Genomic DNA, 20,822 nt, shown 5'->3' with positions numbered 1-20,822 from the left:
AATATTTTAAAAGACTTTCTTCAAGACTTCTTGAAACAACTTCACAACTTCCTCATTTAGCACAGCCAAGACCAAAGGCCCTGTGAAGCTCCAAGCTAGTGAAAACTATTCTCTATAAAGAAAATCCATACATGGGTGCTAAACAGACAAAATACAGATTTTTGTTGAGTAGGTGAGACAAATTTTAAGTAAAAGATAATAGGCAAAGGAATAGATGCTGAACTATGCAACTCTCATGAGAAGGTCCCTGTAAGCAATTACAATAATCTATAAGGAATGAAGTTACCTGCTTTTCTAACACTGCAACTATTATTCCCCTTACCTTGTCATACTCTAGACTGCACCAGAAATACTGCGTTGAGTTTTGGGCCCGCCCGTACTAGAAGGCTACTGATTAACTTGCGCATGCCTAGGGTCAGTCCACAAGGCGGTCCAGGAGCAGGGGCACATGCCTCGTGAGGACAGGCTGAGCCACACTCTGGAGAAGCAGCTTAATGGGGACCTTCCAGGCTACTGAGAAGATAGAGCTAGGCTCTTTGCTGAGGTGCACAGCAAGAGAATGGGAAACAAAGTGGTCATAAAGGAAAAAAAACACTAGGAGGATAATTAAGCACTGGAGCAGGGGCCCAGGGAGGTTGCGTGGGCTCTGTTCATGGAGCTTTTCAAAGACCCAACTGGAAAAAGCCCCAAGAAACTTGGTGTCAACCCTGCTTTGAGCAGGGCATTGGACTAGAGACCTCCCAAGGTCCCTTCCAGGCTGAGTGTTTTTATAGTTGTTCTCATAGGAATTCTGATAGAGAAGTATGCCTTGACTCTAGACTTGAGTGGGAATGTGTTACAACAAATAGTGTTAAAAAATAATTCTATTCTTTTCTTTTATGTATGTCTAATTCATTACAGAATAGCAACTACAAAAAAGTTAGTGTTAAAGCAAGAATAAGTTTGCAAAACTAGTAATTGCCGAGTCAGGGAATACTTGCAAAATCACGTAATACGTGCTTTGGGGTTTTATGTCTGATTAATAGCACTATGTGCCACAGCAGACAAAGCAACTCCATTTGTAATACATTTTTTTCTAGATTTTTTTCTGATCTGCTTCATACTGTCTCTGATTTAAATTGCAAAGTATTAATTAATACTCATTAGAATATACTTACTGTATTAGTCACCCTTTGCTGAATCTTTAGTTCACCAGATGATAGTATAAAAATGTAAGAATAACAGCAAAAGCCACATTAGATATCAATAGTATTTTCTTCAATAGCATAGTTTGTTTCTACCTTGGGTTGTAATGATGAGTTATACTACCCTCAGAACATTCAAATTTTTTTTTTTCTATTTTATTCCATACTTTCTACATTTAAAGTCTTCCACAATGTGTCTGACCATGTAGTTGCAAAGTGAAAAATAAATATACAACATTAACCAATATGTTTAAACGTCTAATGAACGGTATATGCTCCAAATGTGCCCACAGCATGGCAGAACACCATAACACTATGCAATTACATCTCATCCAGTAAGCAAGCGGTCAACAGATTTTGGAGCCTGAAACTACTGACCAGCTAAGAAAGCAATGATGCAAAAATATCCAAAGTGACAAGACCCCAATCGCATCTCAGTGTGGAGGGATGGACTACATGATCGCTCGACCTTGGTGCGTGTCAGTCAGGCATTTCTTTAATTCTGTGACTGTGTCAAACAAATAGACTACGTTACAATTTAAGGGTGCAATTTGTCATGTGGTTAATAACATGTGAATTACATTATAGTGATTTCAGGGTCACCTAGCTATTAGAATAAAAATGATTTTCTTAGGAGTTTTGGATAACGTTAATCACCTCTGTGCAGTTGCTAGCTACAATCAAGAGAAAACGGGTAAAACAAACCACTCCTCCTCTCTGAAACTAGCCCTTACAAGCTTTTATGCCAAGCAGGATGCTCTTGAGCACTACTCATCCTATAGAAGAGAATTACCCAGGGCTTCCAGAGTTTCACTAGGCCTTTGGACATGGATCCTGACTCATGGATATGCATGAGACTGAAGTGTAACTGCAGACATAGCTGAGGTAGCCTTATACTAGCTCTAAGACCAGTAACAGTCTGGCTAAGAACCAGACTGCTTAGCATAGACTAATTTACTTGTTTAGCTCATGTGTTTTGCACTCATCCTGCCTCAGGATTCAGAGAAGCATAGCAGACAAACAGCGAAACCAGTGTCTGATAAAACGCCTGCAACAGTGGTGAAGGATTTAAAGGCAGTTCGTGGCACAGCAATGAGATAGCAGACAGGCCTTCCTCTGCACACTTCTGCTTGAATGATTAAGCTCTCAGATGAAGAAAAAGATTCATAGCTCAGGATGGCTTCTGAGAGAATACATATTTCAGCATAATGCCTTAAAGACAAGCAAAGCTATGTGAGCTCTGTGCTCCTATTTTAGGATCTTAAGACTGGAAGGGACCTCCTGGGTTATAGACACAAGCCTCCATCCAGTGCATAAAAACATGTTACAAAGGTTTAGCCAAGAGGAGTCCACAGAGTATCTACTCCAGTTACTACGCAGGCCAAAAACTATACCAATTTCCCCAATCTCATTTAACAAATTCTATACAGAAAAAAGGCAAAAGCCACAAAGTTATACTATTTAATGCCACAGAAAGAACATAGGAAAGATCAAGAGCATGACCATATCTCCTTTAATCCATGCAACAGCCGGGAATAAATTGTACGAAAAACCTAGGTCTCTCAAAACGAATTATGCCCCACACTATGGAAGAAGGCAAAAAATAGTCAGTAATCCCATGCCACTCTGAAATTCCTTTCTGATCACAGATTTGGCAGATTTCAACAGAGGCACATAAACCTCACCAGCTGAACACCCAAAGCACTAGTGCTCTGTCTACCCTCTACTGTGTCAGACGCTACAAAAAGCATGAGGGCATGTTTATCCTTCTTGCAAGATTATCTTCCTTGACCAGTAATCTGCATCCACTTCTATTTCCAAATTTGTACATTTCTGGAGTAGTACAAAGCCCTCCTCAGTTTCCAAAAAGCTAAAAAAGGTTAGTCCTCTACACAGGGAAGTAATTAGGTAATCTAGTTTGGACTCCAGGTATGAAACTAAGAATCAAACTTCAGGCACTATTTCTGGATATTTTTTACCTATGGTGTAAATCTGATATAAAAAAATAGATAAACACAGGCTACACAGCTATGCGTGGTGGTTTGTGCTGTGCCTTGCTACCATGGTCCACACACAGATCAAAATGCCGTAGGTGCAAAACTTCCATCTGTCTTGCAGTAGGCAGTCAAGTTTAGCCTGAGAACCATGTCTGGGCAGATATACAGCAAAAGCAACTGTGCTTTTTAAGAAACTTTTTTTTTTCCTCCTAAAAAAGGAATTTGCTTCTTGGTTTACCACCCATATTAGCATGAAAAATGAGTTTAATTTTGAAGTTATCATTACCCACAGTAGTTAAAAAATAACCTTTCACTGCAGTAAAGTAGGAGAAACTATTGCAAATAATAGTATTTACTTCAAATTATTCGGTGACGTAGAAATACTCTCAGGTCTACCTAAGAGCTTAATAGGCAAAGAATCCAAGATTAGAAACAGAAAGGATGTATCAGATTACCCTATTTGTTTTCCTCCCCTGTGGAGGGTCTCCTCCTTACAATATAATTTCCAGTAACATTTTCATTCTAGTAATTATCTTCATAGATAAGCTCTTTTCCACTTTACTGTGTGGGGCTCTGCAATTACCTTACAGTCCAGTGAAAAAATAATCAGCATAGAGCTGGTAACTAATTGTTAGTTACAATAATTTTATAAATATTTCGAAGAAATTTGTTCTACCAATTTGAAAGGGTAGCGAAGGTTCCCTTTGCAAATACTTTCAGAATGGCAACAGCACAACTGACAGAATTACTTCTTGCATTGAAAATACCTGCTACAAGACAAATTCCTCTTCTGTCAAGAACCCTGCTTCTTGAAAAGGCTATTCACACAAGGAAAAAGAGGCAATTTGTTTTCCCGTAACTAAACACTGGGCTTAGTGTAACTATTAATCAGTTATAGATACTGACTTGCATATAAAAATACATGTAAGTCAATATCCATCTGACCAGATAAAGCCAGATCCCTACTCTGACATTCAATTACCGGAATTAGTTATGGTGGGCTGATGGCTTGATCTGGCTTAGGAAGTTCTTGAGCTGAAAACAGTGGAAGAATGGGAGAATATTAAGGGGAAATATACACATCTGCCCTGCTCTTCACTCTTTCCTAGCCTTAGGCTTTCCTCTGCTTATTGCCACTGTGGGGGCCTTACCTAGACAAACCTTGATCTGGCAGTTCTTATGCAGGTACACACACAAAAAGGACACACATGGCTTACCAAACTTTCCTTTTTCTTTCCTTTAAGATGCATAACTGGATATGAGCAGTTATTCTCAGAGAACTGCAGAAGACTGTCTAATGTATGTCAGTCAGAATAAACTTTTAATTAGCTTGCACAGACATTTTAAAAATGAAGTAAAATATATTGATTTGGTAGTTTATACCTCTGCATTCCCTCAAACTGAAAGCTACAACAGCTGACATGGTTCTAAATTACAGACACAGAAATATTTATAAATTATTCTGTGCTGCCCATAGTAATTTTAAACAACTTAGCAAAGGGTAAAGTTTTGGTTTCTTTCACGGTAATGGCAAAGTTCTCATTTATTTCAGTGAAGGCAGACTTTCACTTTATGTACTTCCAAAGTTATGAGGGAACAAAACACTTTTCCTCATTTCTAATAAATTGGTGGGAGGAAAACCTTTTTTGCTCCAGGTTGCTTACCTCTTTTGTTCAGAGGCGGAAAGATGTGGTGCTATATTTGCAAAGCTCCTATCTGGTTTTTTTTACTGGAACAATAAAGTGCTCCTGGGAGTTACATGTAGGAGACAACGTGCAGCAGAGGAACGCCCTAGATGCTCTTTCTTCATAGGCCTCTCTTTAGAGCTATTTCTAGGCTATCAGAGACCCTAACAAAATTTTGTGCTTTTCTGTCTCTAATACTGCCATCCATTTCTTTACAAAGCTTTATGATATTATATTGTAATGAAGAGCGAGCTATGGAAAACTAAAGCTAAGTAATAGCCACTATTTTCAGGTTGAACAGTTTTGAATTTACAAGCAGCTTTGTAACATGAAGATAAACAATAAACAATGATCTTAAGACATGCAGAATACTAGTATGTACTCTTTTGTTTTTGATATTTGCTTTAGTGTTTTGGAATACACTACAGTGTGTAACTGAACAACTACAGAAAAATATTTTTGGATGAGATTTAGGTTGAAAAGAAATGTAGGACTGATTTCTGACTAGGTTGGTTTATTATCTTCAAGCCCTATCAACCTATAATCCCAGTTTCTCTCCTCACCTAATGCATAACATCAGCACTTTTACTTGGCATATCTATTAAGTTAACTTACATTTTGTGGAATATAATAGATAAAGGCATCAGTAGAAAATTCCTGCATTACATGAAGATATGTATAAATGTTAATTTTAGTAACATTGCAGTTTTTAGTTTTACAATTTCATATCAAGTTATTAAAAATGGTATCTTCTAAACAAAAGATGAATAACTGCAAAAAACAATAGGCATATTGAAATCATTATTTTAGTTTTTCCAACACGATTCTTGTGACTGTGGGACCTTTCCATGAACAGAATAGTTCAGTCAGTTCTCATAATCCTTTGGAAACACTCCCTCTTTTGTTTTCTGCCTTCTCATTTCTGTCTCATCTCTCAACCTACTTGCTTTCTTCTTTATATTCTACTTCCTTTCCAATATCTTGCTGACTCCCCATTCTGTTTTCTGTTGCACCCTCTTCCTCAGACTTTTATGTCTCTAAATTGAGAAACTGCTCACTTCCACATCTGCAGTCAATAGCAGATAAGGGTCAGGCTTGCCAGCACGAAAATTGCCAACAAGACCGTTCCTGAAGCCTAGCAATACTCCAAAGTGGGAAGAAAGTGGCACTCTTCTTCCCACTCACATCATTCTGCTCTCTCTTTTTTTTTGAGGAGCAGTGGGGAGGAAAGTACAAAGTACAGTTAGTACAGGCCACTTTGATACTCTGCTCTGAGGGGCTGGATGAAGACCGGCAACAAACTGAAGCAGAGAAATAAATGGGTTGACCAGATATATACTACTTTAATCCAATCTCTGCTCTAGACTGACCTTCCTTTGCTTCAGTGGAAATTAGAGCAAATGGAGCCTGCTTTAGCATACACTGAGGGATTAACTATTGTGATTCATGTTCAATTGCCATGCTAATTTAATTCTATCAGACCTCAATGCTTAGCTTTGAAATGTTTCTTAGGCATTACAGAGTGCTTTTACTGTGTATCCTGGGTTACTGGTACCATCACATTCCTATTTCTCAATTTTAATCCATTACAATGTATCACAAATATATTATCTAACATGCGACCATAAACATTTACAATCCGACCCATTAGCTGTAATACAATTCTGTGACCTATTGCTAGAGAAACACTGTACAACATTAGCATTTGTCAGAAAAGGTACTCCGTCTTACAAATTTTATTTTAAGTCCTACATAAAACAGGTAACTACATCTGTCAAACAAATAAAAATTTTAAAAACGTCAGTAAGTGTTGTCAAAGGACTCTAAATAAATGTTTAAGACATCATATGATTCTGCATCAGTGGAATAAGTTAATATTATCCAGTGAGTCACTTAGTTAATTCGCTGTAAATTTATGTGATGCTATAAGATGGAAGGTGAACACACATTTCCACAGGTCCTTCAGGGCAAATCAAATAAGCAAGCTGGGACAAGACAAATAATTACAAAATATTAACAAGATCCACAAATGCATTTTCTGCACTTTGAGCTTGAGAATATGTCGGTGCTCATATGCTCATGTTTCCTTTTTAGCACTGTTCGTATACACTGGAAACAATCATTAAAAAAAAAAAAGAATAAAAATTCCACATATCATAGGACTAAGAGAACTACAAAAGCATGCCAGTCGGTTTCACCCTTTCCTAAAATAATAACAGTTCACAACTGTAGTCAAAGACTTCTTGAACAATCTAAAGTAAACTTTTAACACTTCTCACATTCTGACAGGACAGAGCGTCATTTTCCGTACGAGTAGGAAATACCAGCAATTAGCAGCACTGTAAGGAAATATATCAAAGAAAAAGAGCACATCCCATCAAAATAAATGGAATCATAGACTATAGGTTATAACATACCGAAGTAAGAATGTACCTACAACGGGAAACTGATAGGATCCATACAAACAGGTTCTCATTTTATGTGTGAGTGCATACATATAGACTGTGCACAAATATATGCAGAAGAACAAGGAAGACTCAGAATGACAGTTCAGAAGGGATAAGCGGTCTCAATATTATGTTTGTATTTTTGGGGGCTTCCGCAACATTATTAATGGCAGGCTGGGTTTGGGTTTTTGTTATTAACTTGGTAATTCTCCTCCTCATTCATAGCCTGTGAAATCTGGAAACTGGGCAAGTTATGGGCAATTTACCCTTCGTAACAGTAAGGAAGCTCTTCAGCAGACAACGTACTCTAGTAATTAATTAGCAATAAACATTAATTAGATATATAATTATTGTACATGTTACTATAGATATATTATTAAGCATTAATTTCACATTTAAAAAATCTTCAGATAATTATGTCCACATTTTGCTTTATCAAACTGCTACAAAATTACTTCCAGTCCTTTTTCAAAATACATACAAATAGACTGAAGAAAAAGAGAAGTTGCCAGAAAAGGGAGAATTATCAGGTAAAAAACCAATCATTCTGCTCCCCAGCTCCTCTCCTTATTCTCCAGTATGAAAAAACATTGAGCACAAGTCACAAGGTGGGGGCAAAAATGATAAAACTAAGCTTATCTGATAGCAATGACCACTTGAAGTGAGAGCTTTGAAATTCAAGGAATAATATGGAAACAAACCTGCTAACAATGCTTTTCTTCAGATGAAAGGAAGGTTATTTTGCATATGGTCCTCAAATAGTCTTCCTACTACTTCTACCCACAATATCACCTATGACTTCGTACAATTCGAATTCCCCTTTTTGCAAGTATTTTCCTGATGTCTACCATTCCAACTCATGCTGCGGGATCTCAATAGAAGAGTCTATTTATCCGAATTCTTGCATGACTTCTCTACTGTCTATTTTACAGGCAGTTCTCTCAGGCTTGTGTTAGAGAAACAAATGTTACAGCCTCAGTGCTCATATAATTGCTTACTCCAGGCAGACATGACTGCACAAAATTAAATTTATAAAACAAAACAAACGGAAGAAATCGAACCATCAATTCTTTTCAATATTAGAACCAGAATGTCTAGTGGTTTGAGCTGCAAGGAGAGGCTGAATTCAAGAAACAACTCATTGGTGATAAATGAAGAGGGAAGCTGTCCAGTAAAAAGTAAAAAAGTAAAAGACACAACACAACATGGAATTACATGCAGTTCAACAAATACAAAATAAAACTTTCTGGGCAACTTCTGACCAAGAGTCTTTAAACAAATATAGTTTTGGTCAGGACAGCCAAGCTATGTGGTAATGTGAACAGTGTTTAGGGACAGTGACAAATGTTGATTTACTTTTGATCTCATCTCAACATCTATTCTTATTAAAATGTCCTACTAAAATCATCACCAGATTCATACAATTCCAATGCAACTATCTGCAGGATAATTATCTGTCAGCAGCATAACTTCCTCAGTGTATTGTGTGCATACCAACAGCTTTCTTCTTAGTTTCACTTTATTTCCTGTATCGGTGGTAGCACTTCCTTTTCAAGGTATAGCCAAAGATCATGGAGTAAGCAATTTCAATCCTCAATGTACTATTTTCCCACAAGATATTAGTATATTATATGTCACAGTTGGTCAGAAAAGAGCTCTTAAATTTGGAAGAGAAAGAAAAGAACATGAGAGAGAAAAAGGTTTAGCAGGAAACTGAGGATTTGAAATCTCGTTTGGGTCGGATTGTTAACTGTTGTGGAACAATTTATGTTTATGATTTTATTTACAAGGAGCCAGTTACAGAGGTTAGATAATTTGCCAGTGGTTTTCCATTATTGTATTTCCTACTACTAATAATTTCTAAAAAAAAAAATCAAATTTTACTCTGGCAATTTTACGTCAGCTTTTACCTTTTAAAAAATGTACTCTCAATTCAATGGCTGGAAGTATATTTGTAAAAACAGTACAACCATTGATTAGCTAAATTAGTACCTCAGAATACAGTACTTCTCTTTTCATATTAACAATGAAAAAAAAAAAAGTTTTCTTTACTATTGAGAAAATATTCAGCCCACCTTTTCTGATAGAGAAAGACAGTGAGGAAGCCACTGAAGGAAGCAGCAGCTTTCTGCAGTTACCAGAATTGGTGGAGTATCCAATAAAACGCAAATGAAAGACAGATGGGATTAACTGAACAACGGAGGCCAGCAACAGAACCATCCATATGATCAGTACAAATAAATGAATCGATGCAATTGAATCCCCCCTCACTGGCTGTGTATCCTCCTTACAGGAAGAAAGTCCACGTAAAGTCAGCCATTTAGGAGCTCCAAGCAGTTCCTTTCAGCCAAGAATGTCTTTGACTGGCATTTACACTAAGAGACTTTGTACAGAAACAGCACGCTTACCTGCTGCCTCTTATAATCTCATTTGTCAAAATGAGATTATATGAGTATCAGGAAAAACTCTGGTCCAAGAAGGACTCAAGGACTATGTTTAAACTGTATGTGGTAGTTAAGGGGAGGACAAGGGGACCAGAAATCAAGGGACCAGAATTAGCGTTTGAGAAGTTAGGCCTAATCAGTGGAGGGGAAAAGGGTAGAGGATATGCTGATCTCCTCATTATTCTGTTCCAGAATCCTGACTTCAGCAAGTCCATCAAGACAAACTTCAGTTTGCCCCCCACCTCAATAGTCTTGTGACAAAAAAGCTACTCAAAAACTGAAATGTGGGAATGTCTGAAATGGCCTGAGGGACGATACAAAATTGCAATGGTTTTGGGTGGCAGAAAGTAGAAAACAACTTTGACACAGCAGTAGTGAGAGCAGCTGCAGCAGTAGTTAGGCTTTCTCCTTTCCCAGAAAAGGACAATTATACCATTTAGCAAGATGATAACAGTCTTCCTTTAGAGAATTCTGAGTTAACAGAAAAGGAAAACAGGGATACTGCTGAAATAAAAGCATTCTTTCATATTTTCCATGCTAATAGCTCTTCTTTTTTTCTGTATCTTCCTTTTTCTTCTTTCTTTTCTTCCTTTTTCTGCATCTTGAACTCAAAGGATATTTAATAGTCGTTGTGACTGTTCACCTAACTGAACAGGCTAAAGCTTCTTTCTTAAAAACCTCAGGCACTCAAGCTTGCAAACTGATGCAGTCTTATTAACCTTTGACCAAAGAAATGTGTCGCACTGAAACTGGTATCTGCTGAACTTGCTTCTTGACATTATGCTTGATCTTTCTGTAACATGCAAATAATCACAAAAAGACTTGGAAAAATATATATACACCTTAATAAAATTTTCTCTCTTAAGGTATCTGCAGGGGTTCCATCGGAAATACATGTCTCTGTCCTGTGAATGAGTCTTAGTGCATTACTGAATGACTCTTTTCTTCATTTTGCTGAACAGTGAAAGAATGGAAAAGAAAACAGAACTCAGAATTAATGATCCATATAAATGCTCTTGTTACTACATGTTTATATGACCAAGCAGAACCTCCACTCTAGCATTAAAAATAATTTTGTTTTTGAAGTAGAGATACAAATTCTTCTGATTCATGAGATAAGCATAATACTAACTGACGCAGAAATGAAGAAACTTCTCCTGTTAATAGTTATTTGCAATCTGTAACTGTGTTCTCTACAGTTTATCGCACTTCTCTCTGGAAAAAAAAAAAAGAAGAAGAGAAAAGAAAGGAACCTATCACCCCTAAAGAACTAACTGGACAAACTAATTACTCCTTTGGTCTAATAATTTCAACAACTCCAAATTAAAAATAAGTTAGGGAAACTCTGGGTGTTCCCACACACAGAAAGAGGTGTGTTCTTACCATGTGGGAGGCTAATTAAGCCACTTAGTTTCTCAGTTTGGTAGGTCAGCTAAATTCTAGACTTGCTCACAGTACATCAGCAGAAACCCATTTGTCTTTCGTTTCATTGAAATTTTACCTCACTGCTAGTTATCAAATGTTAGCTAAAATGTGGTAAGAACAGACCTTTCCATCCTCCCCATGAAGACAAGGCCTTTTTCAAGAGATAGGATAGCTAATTAATTGATAGCATCTGTCAAGTCAGAACAGGAAGAGCCACAAGATTCTCTATTAGCAAATTTATTGCTCCTTCAAACTTTTTTTTTTTTTTAAATAATATCCCTAGGAGTACACTGTCTTTTGAAAAAAAAATATCAGTTTAGGAAGGTGCTGAAAAGAAACCCCATCCTTTCAGGGAAATGGACTTCCACAGTCCTTCAATTATTACAAGTAAAGTAGGCACCAACCCAAAACTCTTCAATGAACTCCTATCAATCCATGGTTTGCTTCAGGTAGCCCTGCTCTTCTAAAGGCAGGTAAAATTATCCTTGAATACCTAGGGCTGTGTTATTGTCCTAGCTTTTTCAATTCTTCTTTTTTCTTCACGGGTAAACTAAAAGCAGTTCAGAGACAGAACTGCCCAAAGCTTTTGGAAATTGTATAGCCAAGACTGTAGCAGTCTGTGTATGTAGCACAGATATCCAGAAACGTCTCTGGGGCAGAACTTACACTTGTGCGTTTTCAAACAGACCTAAGGGAACGAAGTCCTTATATGCATGAGCCCTTTAAGTACTACAACTGTATAAGTACCACAATATAAATACGTACCACACACAGTTCTTTTGCCTCAGTGTTTGACCAGGGCCTGGTGGGTCATTCTGGGAGACGTTCCACCTTCTACAGGAGAATTACCAAAATAGTTAAGGAGACTTAAAATTCTGTAACTTTATCATATTTCTTTCCCATTGAACGCTATAGAGTCAGCACACACACACATCTGCTAAAGCTTCAAAGTATTTTTCATTCAATTTAAACTCCTTCTAACAAGACTTTGAAGAAATTATCATAGGTCACACATCCGTGAAAGTCTGTCCACCCAATTCAAATATCATTAGAGCAACATTGTTCAAAATACTATGACATTTTTTATATAGTCCTTTTTTAAATGGTTTTCAAATTATCTCAGTTTACCTGAGGATCAAATGTAAACCGTCCTTATGTAAAATCTCTAAAGAAAGCACAACACTGCAGGTTTCTCCACACGCACTCCAAGTACATTTTCAAGGTGAAACAATACTGAGGCAGTAGGAAAGATCAAATATGCTGGACTATGAAGGACCTTATTGTTATCCATGGATGCAGACAAAAAGTAAGGAAGATTCTTCTAATAAGCGAAAGGAATCAGATAAAAAAATTCATAGATTTGGTGTGCAGTTCTAACAAAGGCTCAAGAAGCAAGGCAGTCTCCAAAAAAGATGACAAGCTTGTATATGAGAACAAAACAGGGCAACTAAACTTTACATTCTCCAAATGCTTGTTAGCAAAGCAGATCTTTCTTTTCTCAATCCATTGCAAAGGAAATATAGCCATGAACCGTGCACATTATACCTATTATTGGATGAATAACTTGGCAAACTACAGAGCAGCATCAAGCTCTGAAATGATTTTCAAAGCTTTCCTTGCTGCTAATAAAAAAAAAAAAAAAGAACAGTACACGGCATCTGTACTTATAAAATATCCCCATCTCCAGTTCTGCTCTTCCAGTTAATTCTCCTTTATTTTATTAAAAAGTTAAAACATAATAAAACATTAAAAAGTAGTTGTCTGAACGCAAAGCTGCTGTTAATTTAGTTCTTTTGTCAGATACTTTCTTCCTGGCTTCTCTAAGCCCATTTTGTATGAACTGGCATCTTAAAAAGCATTCTTTGGTATGCAGAGTCCAACAGTACCATTGAAACTTCCTGACAGCCTACTTCTCAAAAACAGACATTATCTCATCAAAAGACCTGCTTTATACGCAAAAGAAAACACTGGTTTTTTGTACATTTTTTTGTACAAGATTGTACATTCCTTGCTGTTCTTACAGCAAGAATGAATTAACTACACACTGGGCAGTAAAAGTCTAAAATACTCCTCAGGCTCACTGAGAAAGGATGCTGCATACTAACTAAAGACTGACTTGCTCTTTGGCCCTAACTATCTTTCTTTGAACACAACACCTCTTGCACTTCAAAAATGTCAAGTCTTGCTGCTTTTCCATATAAGTGTATGAGAATTCAAATGCAGCAGATACACTGCATTTATGATGCACCACAGGAGAATGAGAAAGAGAAGAGGCAGTTTTAATTTCCTGTTTGTTACACATACACAGGTTAAGAATAGTATCCTTCGTAAACATGTAACAGGTCTCATTTACTCCAGTTAACACACTGCATCTCTTGCTTACATAGCGAAAAAAAATCTCATATTACTGCCACTCTAACCTTCTTATATGCATTTTTTTTTGTTTCTTTATTTCCCAATTTAACAGTTTCATAGTTCAGTTGTGGTTTCACTGAGATGGTCTTTCAACAGATTTGCTGGCAATCTGAACTATATATAGGTTCCATCCAGAAAGACATTTTCCCCAATCTCATTCTAGAAACAATTTCAATGTAAACAGGAAACTTAACGGTAATGTACATATTTTCAACATCCATTTTAAGCTATTTATGATCTATCATCCTACTCTGAATTACTCAGTTCTCCAAATATCTGCCTTCCCCTCAAGGCTGGTTCTAAGTATTTTCATTAAGATTTTATGCACACAAAAAATCTTACCTTTCAGGAGGACTATTACCTGGTGTCCTTATGCAGTTTCACACTGTGGATGTATATTCCTAACCAGAAGTAAGAGTATGAATATTTTTTTGCCTATCCACTATCCAAAGAGTTTACATGTCCTCTCATGCTAGACTAAAAAGGACTCTGAAGTAGGTAGATGGTAAATTTAAATATTGACAAAACACTTCTGAGAACTCCAATTAGTAATGGGTAGTCTCCTTTTCTTCCTTCAGTGCCTGTCGGTATTATCATTCACACCGTCACTGATTCAAAGCAGTATCCTCCCATATATTCACAGTTAATTACGAGTTAGATTTCAAAGTCTTTCAGGTGAACAGCTATCACAGGACTGCCAAGAACAGCTTCGCTTCTGGACGTCTCTTAAATGGAATAGTTCGGTAATACAGTAGCAATCGAGGGGGTTACTTTTCAGATGTCAAGAGTACAGGATTTTCTCTGATGTCATCACTGGAATTTGAACATTGATGAGTGTACCTGGGCAACTACAGGCAAGTATCTCTTCGCAAATTCTTATGATTTATCATCCAATTAGTCTCCCTAGGAAGAGACTTACATTGCCCTTAACTATCTTGAGTAACCAAAACATCAAAAAAAAAAAAAGTATCTGCCCAAAGCACATGTGCGTCCACAGCATAATATGCATCTGGACAAGCCAACAACAACAACAAATGTATAATCACTGTACTTGAATTGACAGATTACTACTGAATAAATATTAAACATCCTCTCCAAGATCCAGAAGTTTTCTGTAAAGCTCAAGCTAGTCTCTGAATTTCACTAGTGGACAACAACTGTCTCCTAAAATATGTGACCCTTTCGCGGTGACAGCATGTCTCTTCAGAGTCACCTGAATCAGGTGTCTAACAGAGAGGCAAAATATTATCTTTCAGTTGAGGAGCACTACTGTAACGCTTGCAGAGTGGGATTTCCCACCTCTGCTGAGTCCTGAATTGAGCAGCAGAGAGGAGCCAGCACAGGCGTTGAACAGAGTAATGCCTTCACTGAACAGGGAAAGATGAAGGACAGGGGTCACGGAGGAAGGGGTGGTAAGGAGTAACCTTTCAGCCAATGGCCAATTTCAACCACAGTTTTGATTTTCCAGAGGTTTCAAGGATATTAATTGCCTATAAATTTTACGAAAATTGGTGGCTGGGTATAAAGGGAAATCCAAATTAGTGCCCTAACACTGAAAAGTCAATTGTAATTCAATCCCTTTCACTGCTATAACAAGCTATTAGGTTTTTAATTATGAGGTATATACAGCTGCATATAGGTTCAGGAAAGGTGAAAAATAAATCCAGAGGAAATCAGGCTTCGTTAGTTCTACTACTCATAAACAAATTGTGTGCAACATGAGCATATGAAAACTGAAAAGTTAACTGTATAAGAAATTAGTTCAATCTCCTTTATCATATCTGTCCCTGTACACACCTGAAAAAATATTTTCATTCCTCCTTTGCTTATAATCTTCAATCCTCCTTTGCTTAAATTTGCTTATAATTGTTTATCAGAGACTTCTGACATTTTCATTATTCTCTTAGCATGCAGGTATTGAATTTTCAGATTTCCTTTCAGATTTATCTAAAAAGGACTGCAAGATTGTATATCTGAAATACTTTCTCTCCCTTCCTTGTCCATAAATGAAAGTTACTGTTCTAATCTGAGTGAGCAAGCAGGTAAAGAAAGTTTAGAAAGAAAGTAATTTTTAGAAGAAAAAAAAATAATTCAAGTGAGCATATGACAGAAGGAAATCATCAACAACAGCAACAACAAAAAATGAGACTGACTACTGCTTGCTGCTTTGATAAACTTGAAAACACTCACAGTTTATAGAAATTTTGCTCTCCAAGGAGCCAGGAGAATAATATCTGCCATGGCAACCAAACAGAGCAGTCTTCTGGCACTTTCTGAATGAGCATTTAGGAGGAGATTAATTCAATACTCCGAATGATGAAAGGGCTCTTGAGATCCATAACTGTCTCCCACAAATTACCCTTATTGTACAACTGGATGTTTAGAACAGATTGCACATTATCTATATTGAACTAGAGCTTTCACAGCAAATTTATATGAAACAGATTAAGCCCACATGATGTGTCACACTATTTTCACCCACTCTATTCAGTGCATTTACTGAAACGGGTATTTTGTTAAATGGATCATTGCAGTTTTGCAGGATTTATTTTTAAACTTATTTATATTTAGAAGTGACTGTAAATGTTTTTACTCTGTAACTTTGAATTTCCTGAAACATGGAAAAACATAGAAAGCTACAAAGAAACGCTTGTAATACAATATGGTATATAAACACAGATAGAAGAAAGACTGCCACAAAACAGTGAGCATTGTAATTTTTTTTGTACGCATTTCATGTTTCACAGATATAATACATTCAAGTGATAACATACTTCAATGAATAATTATGTCTTCCTACTTATATGCATCAAAACACTTTCTTCAGCAAATGCAGCATCTGAGAAGTACCATATAACTCACTGAAGACAAGCATCTTCTAAAAAACATTTTAGAAAAGTGTACTAAACATCTTGCCACTTCATCAGCATCTAAATTACTGCAGAATGTAGTATCCTAGGAAGAAATAATTTAGTATTTTGTTTAACAATTTCCTTATATTGCAAACATCCATACTGTACAATATACAAAACTGGAAGAAACTCATAATTAAACAAGATTTACAGTACAAAAGCATTTACTAATTATTACAGCATAAAAGAGCTAGTCGGCTAGTTACAGGCATGCAGAAGCACACATCCTGTCTCTTCTAAGACCACTACAGTAAGTTCTTCTCCACAGTCTAGCAACATTCAAGAAACAGTACTTCAGTGATTGTATTAAGTGAATAGTTTTTTAGTTGTTTGCAATTATGAGTAATACCTGGCTCATGTAGACTGCCATAGAGGAGGTATACCTAAAAATTAGTCTCAACCAGTCCAATTCCTCAGTTACTTGAAGTTAAAGATTATAAATGGAATTGCTTCTGTTTTGCATTTGGCATCTAGATCACTAGATTCAACAGTAATAGGCACTTGATAGAATAAAGGCCTAATTCTATAAATCTCTAGCTCATACTTCTATTATAAAAAGCTGGTTTATTATTTAATAATTATTAAATATTAGCCAAAAAGGTTTAAAATTTCATACAATGATGAAAATATTAAGTCTGCAAACTGAAGCACCTAAAAAGCAGGAGAAACTAAAATTAACTAATTGCATATGCAATTCTTAAAACTGAATTGAAGCGAAGGGTGAAGTTTTCAAAAATTTCTAAAGGCCACACATAATTTGTAGTGGTATTCACTGAAGCTAGACAGTTGATCCTTCTAAATATTTTTGAAAATCCCCCTTTTGGCTTTTGATTACATTATCATATATTATTTCTTCAAAATTCCTACCTCTTTCAGAAATCAGAATACACTGGGCAAGCAACAGAGAAACGAAAAGTAACGAGCATACAATTTTGAAATTCTAAGACTTATGTAGAACTATCACTAATTTGCAAATGAGACAATGTCCAATTTACAGTAGTTAAGTATAGATTGTGCTTCATAGGGAACTGTGCGTCCTGAACGATAAACAGCATGTGAAGCAAGGAACAATGGTTATGTTCTGAGCAGAGAATAAGTATTCGCCTAGCCATTAAACAGTGAAAAATAAAAATAGAAGAAGCCTCACTCATTGAACATTATCTAACTATCACAGAGTGAGACAGGAACTGGGAGGGGGGGAGTAACAGCAATGAGACAATTCAAACCTGAATAACGATCCAGAGCACAAGGAACAGAACTATGTTTTGAAAGGGTTTTATATTTATTACTATTTGCTATTTATTATTTGTTTTGCTGTTTATTATTTTTGTCCCACTTCACCACCACTATATCCCATTAACTAACTTTCAGTTCCCAAGTCCCCATTTTGTTATTGAAAATGCATACTGTTTTAATTTTAGAAGGTCCTTCAAAATGTTAGGTGTTTTAAGCATCAGCTATCATTAAAAAAACCTATGCTCTAGATCTCTTGGGGGTAGGAGGCTCTTGAATCTAATGGAGTTGGGCTGATTATTCCAGCTGAAGACTTCTGTGCTTCTTCACTCCTGTAAAAACTGATGAAGTGAAATAGATTTGTACATTTCACTGTTTAGACTCAACAGGAAAATTACACAGGTTTTAGCACTATATCTTAGAGAACAATTGAGGGTATCATTAGAATGATAGCTCTCAAAAAGGTGTATCTGCTGATTAAAAAACCTTCCAAACAAACCAACCTCTTCTGCATAAAGAGAATTAAATGGATTACAATTTCAAGTTAATATATTACCATGGAATTGGAAACTGTAACTTGAGAATTCTGCCTCTAAGGATTTTGCAGAAGTACTAACATTATTCAGTAAATTATTCCCCCGAATAATACTGCCTTAGGGTCACCATCTCCCAGATTTACTGTTCTACTTAAAAACAGGCTAGACAAGTCTCCAAAATGTGGTAAGAATTTTAATCTGTATGTTCATGAAATAAAACGTGCAACTACAGAGCAAAGAATAATTTGCCAATGTGACCCCTGTCCCAATATCAATTCTTGCGTCTCTTAGTCAGTGGAATCTCTTCTTCCTGAGCCTTTTTGCATGCGTCTATCCCTCCCTCTCCTTCCATTAAAAAACAATTAGCGTTAAAGTAATCTTTCCAATTTTCTCTTTATTACCATTTATTACCATTCCTTTTGGCTCATTGTCCCTTTTCATGAAATTAACTACTTCTGACTGCCAGAATTTTTATATTTTAGCCATAATCTACTTGTTGCATTATGACACGGAGAAGCCAAAACATGCCATCTTCATTTCCATCTTAGCATGCTTTTTCCTCAAAAATCATTGCTTTTTCTTTCATATTGCCACATCGGTATGGAAACACTCTCTATGAACAGCCAGAAAGCACGTCCAGAAAACTCACTTCTGATGTATAAAGAACATTTCATACAACCATGATCAGGCATTAACGAGTCAAGATCATGTCTTCCTGGTGGGCTGTGAGCTGTCCATGCAATTAGATAGCACAAAATGCCTAATTATTTTTTTCATCACTTCCTCTAGGGCATAATTTTTGCTGTCTAACATGGTTTGCTTTTTAGTTTAAATGTATAAAGTCTTTTAATAGAAAGTATTAGATAATCTTAGCTGTAGATGTCACTACATGTCTCCTACAATAGTCACAGTGAGAAATTAGAAACGCAGCATGAACTGTAGCATATTTAGCACATTATGGTGTTGGGGCAGGAATATATCTTGTAGGAGTTATTTCTTCTCACGACTGAATAAAGATGTGCTGAGAGCTGTATACCACACCATAAAAGTTTTGTAGCTCCAGATACATTGAATGAATGTAAAATCTTAAATATAGTAAGATGTTCCCTGAAGTCAACCTTGCCATTTAAACACCTTCCATGTCCTTAGGATGACAGCTGATCGTTACCTTGGTAATGAAGACTGCTCTCTGCTGTGTTAATTTAAAGGGATTCAGTCAATTTGCAGTCAAACTTCCAATTGCTAATTTTTTACCTGCCATAGGTACCAAAGTTCATAAGATTACAACAGAAAATTGTCACTGCATCTGACAAGAGTGAATATGCAAATGTTTTTTCACTGTTCTTGGTCAACTGCATCACTCTTACGTACTACTCTGCAGGAAACTCAATTGCATAGTTTCCCCCTCTGTAAGAGGGTGATTACGATAATAGAGGAAACAAAATCGAAAGTGAAAACAGAAAGACTGTAGGTGTGAATAAACAAAAAAGTAGGTAGAAAATAAAATTGGTTCTAATGTTCTTTAAACTGATAAAAGATATTTATAAAAAACAAAATAACGTAACAAGCAAAAACCCTATGCTCTATTTTTTATGCATAAGAGTTTACGTCTGTGTTTATATAAATGACTTTCAAAGATCACAGCCACCACTTAAAAAGACATTTCAGGCATCCATTTCAGTCAAGTCATACTATTTAAATAAATCTTTAAAAGAGATATGAATAGACATTCCTTGCTATACAAGTACCTCCAGTTAGTTATACTAGTTTGGTGTTAAAACATTTCATCTTACACACACAGGGCAGCCTGCACTTGTATACCAATCCACTGACTTCAACAATTTAAGGAGTTTGGCAAGTATCTGTACATACGGATGCACTAGGCATCAGGACTGCCCGTAGGCAATATCGAAACGTCGTTCTTTGTTCAAAAACCAAAACAGCTAATCTCCTGAGCATATAAAAGTGCAAGAATTGTATCCAGTAGCATACATCTTTCTCAAAGCAATAAGAATTTCAAGCTCATACTATGGTATTGTTTAGAGCGTGCATGCTGGCATAGGCAAGTATGTGGCATATACACAATATTTGAACTAATAATGGTCTTGAGTTGTATTTGCATAATGGTGCATTTCTTATTCGAGTCATCTTTGAGTTGAGAAATAATACTATATTACATCACATTGTTTATGGATTCACAATGTTACCGTAGTGGTTCTTTGTTTTCATCCGAGTAGCCAAAGCACAATCACGTCACACTCATTCAACAACCCAGATTCAGAAACCACGGTTTCCAGCCAGCTGTGAAAGAATCATTGCCTTGGTCTACTTAAATCTGCATTCTCTATTTCCAGACTCAAAAGTGAAATTAAAACAGATTTTTTCCCAATATTCCAGGGCTTAATATATCTAAAAATTTCTCATGGCCAGCCTACCCTTTCTAAACCACCTGCAGAGCTACTATCTCAAATCCCAGTTTCAGAGATACATGAAAGTGAACGTTATTTTACAAGAGGCCGAACAGCTCACACAGATTTGCATATA

At 36.4% G+C, this 20,822-nt stretch overlaps 1 protein-coding gene across 4 annotated transcripts in view; it reads right to left on the bottom strand.

The window, feature by feature from the left end:
- The window catches only part of ANO10 (anoctamin 10), a 133,183-nt gene that overhangs the window by 6,757 nt on the left and 105,604 nt on the right, over positions 1-20,822 (bottom strand). The window contains exon 13 of one of the 4 annotated variants that reach the window (XM_068935544.1): positions 9,099-10,711. The exons of 2 other annotated variants lie outside the window; for them this stretch is intronic. In XM_068935544.1, the coding sequence (XP_068791645.1) occupies positions 10,676-10,711 (36 nt within the window). In that variant the 3' untranslated portion in view covers positions 9,099-10,675. Of the gene's footprint in view, positions 1-9,098; positions 10,712-16,291; positions 18,075-20,822 lie in introns of those variants that run through there. One more of the 4 variants, XM_068935545.1, reaches the window with a different exon arrangement.

Source organism: Struthio camelus, chromosome 2 (assembly GCF_040807025.1).
Source record: "Struthio camelus isolate bStrCam1 chromosome 2, bStrCam1.hap1, whole genome shotgun sequence".
In the NCBI taxonomy this organism is placed as follows: domain Eukaryota; kingdom Metazoa; phylum Chordata; class Aves; order Struthioniformes; family Struthionidae; genus Struthio; species Struthio camelus.
This window is presented reverse-complemented; position numbering and strand designations above follow the sequence as displayed.